This window comes from Tupaia chinensis, unplaced genomic scaffold (genome assembly GCF_000334495.1).
Source record: "Tupaia chinensis unplaced genomic scaffold, TupChi_1.0 Scaffold000622_1, whole genome shotgun sequence".
NCBI lineage: Eukaryota > Metazoa > Chordata > Mammalia > Scandentia > Tupaiidae > Tupaia > Tupaia belangeri.
In genome coordinates, this window is record NW_006160142.1 from 9645126 (window position 1) to 9649899 (window position 4774).

Consider the following 4774-nt stretch of genomic DNA (forward strand, 5'->3'; position numbering starts at 1 on the left):
TCGGGCGGGGCTGGGCAGTGGTCAGGGTGTCCTGGGCGCCGCTGGGCGGCTGGGCCGCGCGGTCCGCGGCCCCGCCCCCGGTCAAAGGCCACGCCGGCCCGGAGCCGGGAACCCGACACCGGCCTGTGTTAGGCCCCTGGGTTCCGGAAGCGCGTGTGGGCACTTCAGGACAGCCACGTAGTAGCCCAGGGCGCTCCGTGTCCCCCGAGAGGGGCCCGCCCAGGTTGCCGTTGCGCCTGCGGGGGGGAAGTCGGGATCCGCCCCAGGACGTCTTTCCAGTCACAGCCCCTTTCAGGTCTGGAATCCTGATGCCAGCAGTGATGCCAGACCTTTCCCCAAAACTGCATCTGTCCTCTAGATTTTTAGAAATTATGACCTACCCAATAGTTGTTCTTGAAAGATTTTCAAGTTTTAAATCAGAAAATATGTCGTGGGCACTAGTGTATAATATATTGGTCAAGGGAATCCTCCACCAGAACTTTTCTCACTTTGTGATAAAAGGCCCTCGTCATGCCATCCTGCCTGTGCAGAAGGACACGTGAATATTGTTAAGGATGTGCTCAGTGTTTCTTCACATTCTACCTGAGAGTTAGGAGAACACTGGATTAAGGAAGTGAAGGGGAAAAAAACCTATTAAAGAGAACATAATTTTCTTATATGGAAGATAGGAGATTGTGAAGAAACTTTACATTTATGTGTATTTATTTATAATTACCTTTCATAGCAAAAGCACTCAGCCTAAAATTATTTTTTTGTATAAATACTTAGAGGATCGTGGTTACCTTCACATTTAAATTAGTTTCTGGAATATTTTTCCCCTGAGAAATTTTCTTTTTCAATTCAAAAGCTCCCATTGTGAAATTTGCTCACCTGAGTGCAGTTATAACTAATTGATTAACACTGTATGGTTAAATTATGGAGATTATGCTTTGATTATTAGTACCACAGTAACATTTAAGGCCAGTGCACTGTGCCCAAAATCTGGAGAGGTGACTGGAGGAGAAGGGATTGCAGTGTGGCTATCCCCCTGGGGGTGGCGGGGTGATTTTTCGCTTTGTATCTCTTTGGGGAGTGCATATGTCCTATAGCAAAAACTTTCTTAAAAAAAAAAAAAAAAGAAAGAAAAAAAAGCCAATGCTCTTTATAAGGGTGAGGAAGGAGAAGGATAAGAAGGCAAAAAACAGATTTGACACAGCCCTGAAACTACCCAGGGACCTCATATTATGCTGCATTATAAATCCATGAAAATCCTTTGCTCACTTAAGTAATGAGCCATATTTTCTGAGTACCCACTCTGTTAGAGACTTTACTCAGTGATAATAATGTACATTGCCATTACCTTTCCAATCCAAAACTGTACTCTTAGTGACTAAAGATATTTAACACTTAGCATTCTCAATGAAAGGAATATTTGCATATATAAGATTTATTCTTGTTTCTTAAGGATTCTGCACTATTGATATGTATTGTAGACTGTTTACTTTTGAAATGTTGGGTTAAATGAAATTCAACAGGTTGGTTTTGGGTTTTTTTTGCCTTTTTTTTTTTGTTTGTTTGTTTTGCTAGAGGATTTATTAGCTTCCCAGAGAGGGAGACAGAAAAGAAAGCAACCACCATGGGGAATGGTCACACCACATTCCCTTCTCCTCCATCTTTCTCTCCTTTGGGAATTTTGGGCAGGACTGCACATATGCCTGTCTTCTTTCTCAAGCCACCATGTGGGGAACTTGAACTGCAGGTAGTAGGCCTTGTAGGATCCAACTGCCTTAACCATATCATGGAGCTGACCCTTGTTTTTAAGTATAATTATCTCTTAGAGTTTTATATTGTATGCGAATTTCTAATTTGGAGTTAGTGTATGAATGTTCTCAAACTGTCAAACTTCTTTTTTTTAGCGACTGGGTTTTGCTCTTTTGCCCAGGCTAGTCTCAAACTTGCCATCTCCCTGATTTAGCCTTCAAGCAGCTGGGAGTACAAGTGTCCACCACCAGACCCAGCTAAACTGAATTGAATTCAGAATTTTAATTTCTAGGAACCTGGGAATGTTCCTCATAGGAGACATTTGGGAAAATGTATTTTAGTTCTTAATGAGTTTGTTTTTATCTTTAACCATGTATTTCACCCTTTCTCCCAACAGAAGTGATGCCACCTAGAAAAAATGAGAAATATAAACTTCCTATTGCACTTCCAGAAGGCAAGATTTTAGATGATACAGAAGGAAAACAATGGGTACTGGGCAAGATGATTGGCTCTGGAGGATTTGGATTGATATATTTAGGTAAAGTATAACTGTAGATTACCAAATAATCTTATGTATGTTACCCTAGCTATTATTACTTAATTCTGTTTTTAAAATTGAAACTGAAATAGTATAGAATTTATAGATATATAAACTTCCTATTGCACTTCCAGAAGGCAAGATTTTAGATGATACAGAAGGAAAACAATGGGTACTGGGCAAGATGATTGGCTCTGGAGGATTTGGATTGATATATTTAGGTAAAGTATAACTGTAGATTACCAAATAATCTTATGTATGTTACCCTAGCTATTATTACTTAATTCTGTTTTTAAAATTGAAACTGAAATAGTATAGAATTTATAGATATACTTTATTAAAATTCTTGAATGTGATTTATTAAGTAGAATAAAGATAATATTGTCTTGGTTGAAAACATGATTGACCTTCTTTTCATCCGTATTTTTCTGGATGACTATTAGTAGTCTTTATAGTGCATTAATTTTATAGTATGCCAGATGAACTGCTAATACTCCTTTTTTGCAAGCTTGTTTTCCTGGAAACATGATTTTTGTATGTCAGATACCATAACTGTATATATAAATACTTTTCATTTATAAATCTTAGTTATTAATATTTAGGTAATACTGGAGTCTAGTTTCTTAACTGGGCTCCCCTAGAGAATTAAGCCCTAATAATTTAAGGCATCTGTTGCATAGAATAAATTAACTTCTCTCTTGTACCTCTAGTGTGGTATGCTAGTTACATGCTATCCTTGGGATAATTGATAAAACAGATATTCAGATTATTTCTGTGTTCCGTTGTGTAGGTAAGGAAGCTATTGGGTATATTTTGACACTGCATTTAAACATCTAACAATTACACTGAATTTAAATGGATTATTTAGGGCTGCCTTAAGCCTAGTGAGATTAGGTGAGGATATCCATTACAAGATGGAATTTGATGAATAAAATAACATAGACATCAGTAACTTAAAAAAAATACCCTGAAGGATAAATTCTTCTAAATGTATTGACTCACATTATATCTGTTGCTATCAGAATTTAAGAGGTTGATAAGAGACTGTCTTTGGGGGACTCATGGGTTCCTCAAGAAATACCTCTAAACATATTTCATGGATCTCAAAGGATAAAGATCCTCTGCTGATAAAATTAAGATTGTAGTTTTCAGTGAAAATTAGCCAGTAAGCAACTGCTTATTGATTACATCAGTGTTTAATCTAGTTGGAAAAATAACATCAGCACACACACACACAAAATATATGGGTTAAGTAAAGGATAATTTAGAGTATTTGAGCTTGCTTAAAAATATTATGATTCTAAGTGATAGGTTAAATGACATGATAGCACTAGAGACATGTATTACAAGCCACATACATAATTTTAACATTTTCTAGAGGCCACATTAAAAAATATTAAAGAGGACCAGCCAGTGGCATGGTGGTTAAGGCTACTGGATCTTACATGGCCTGCTGTGTAGTTTGAGTCTAGACTCAGCGACTTGAAAAACATGCCAGGTGCATGTGCATATGAGCCCAAAATCCTTGAAGGGGAAATGGAAGAGGAGATGGAGGTATGGCCATCCTACAGGGGAGGAATGCTCTCTCACTTTTCCTTTCTATCTCTCTAGCAAATACATGTGCTCTCTAGCAAAATTAAAACACAACAAAAAATGGAAAGGTGAAATTTATTTTAATGGTATATTTAATGCAGTATATCTAAATTAATATCATTTAACATTGGCAATATAAAATAATGAATTTTTTTTAACTTTTTTACTTTTATAGTGAAAGTTTTCAAAATCCGGGATGTGTCTAGTCTCAGGGCTGGGTGGCCATATGTGACTAGTGGCTACTGTCTGGGATAGTGTAGATAAAGGTCATGTGAGTACTTAGAGTTCACAGAAAGTAGAATTCCCTGTAGAATAAGTGTTGAGACTTGGAATTAGTGAATTATCTTTAATAGTAAAGACTAAGACATCTAATATAATGCCTTAACACAGGGCCAGAGAAACAGAGTTGAATAAATTATTTCTGATGTGTTTAGCTATGTAGTCTTGGATCCTACAGCTTATTACTTAAACTTTTAGTCTTCTAATATTTGAATTGTTTGAGTAATTTTGGAAAACTAGAGAGTAGTATAATTTTAATGAACTTACTTTTTACTTTAAAAATGTAAATATTATATGTGTTATATATATTTAAATTTAAGTGCATGGTAAAGACTAAATATGTCTCTACATGTGTGTATATTTGTATACATACAACTTGCATGTTTTCTTTTATGAAAAAGGTAGGTATATGTTCAGGCATGTAGTTTGTCTTTATTTAAATGCAGAAACATTCTTGCTTTGAGTTTAAGTTTGTGTAACATTTTTTTAACTTATTTTTTCTCATTACCAAATAATACTTGTTTTACAACACGTTCTAAGGTACAGTTTATTATGCAGTACCTTTCACTGTCTGAATTTTAGAACTTGGACCTGAAAAGATTAACAAGTATGACCATTAGGGAA

At 36.3% G+C, this 4774-nt stretch overlaps 1 protein-coding gene across 4 annotated transcripts in view; it reads left to right on the forward strand.

Moving 5' to 3' along the window:
- Positions 1-72: 72 nt before the first annotated feature.
- VRK2 (VRK serine/threonine kinase 2) overlaps positions 73-4774 on the forward strand; it is a 165836-nt gene continuing 161134 nt past the window's right edge. For 2 of the 4 annotated variants that reach the window (XM_027775977.1, XM_014591807.2), the window contains exons 1-3: positions 74-295; positions 2138-2199; positions 2421-2499. In XM_027775977.1, the coding sequence (XP_027631778.1) occupies positions 2143-2199; positions 2421-2499 (136 nt within the window). In that variant the 5' untranslated portion in view covers positions 74-295; positions 2138-2142. Of the gene's footprint in view, positions 296-2137; positions 2279-2420; positions 2500-4774 lie in introns of all 4 variants that reach the window. The other 2 variants (XM_006159051.3, XM_006159052.3) reach the window with 2 other exon arrangements.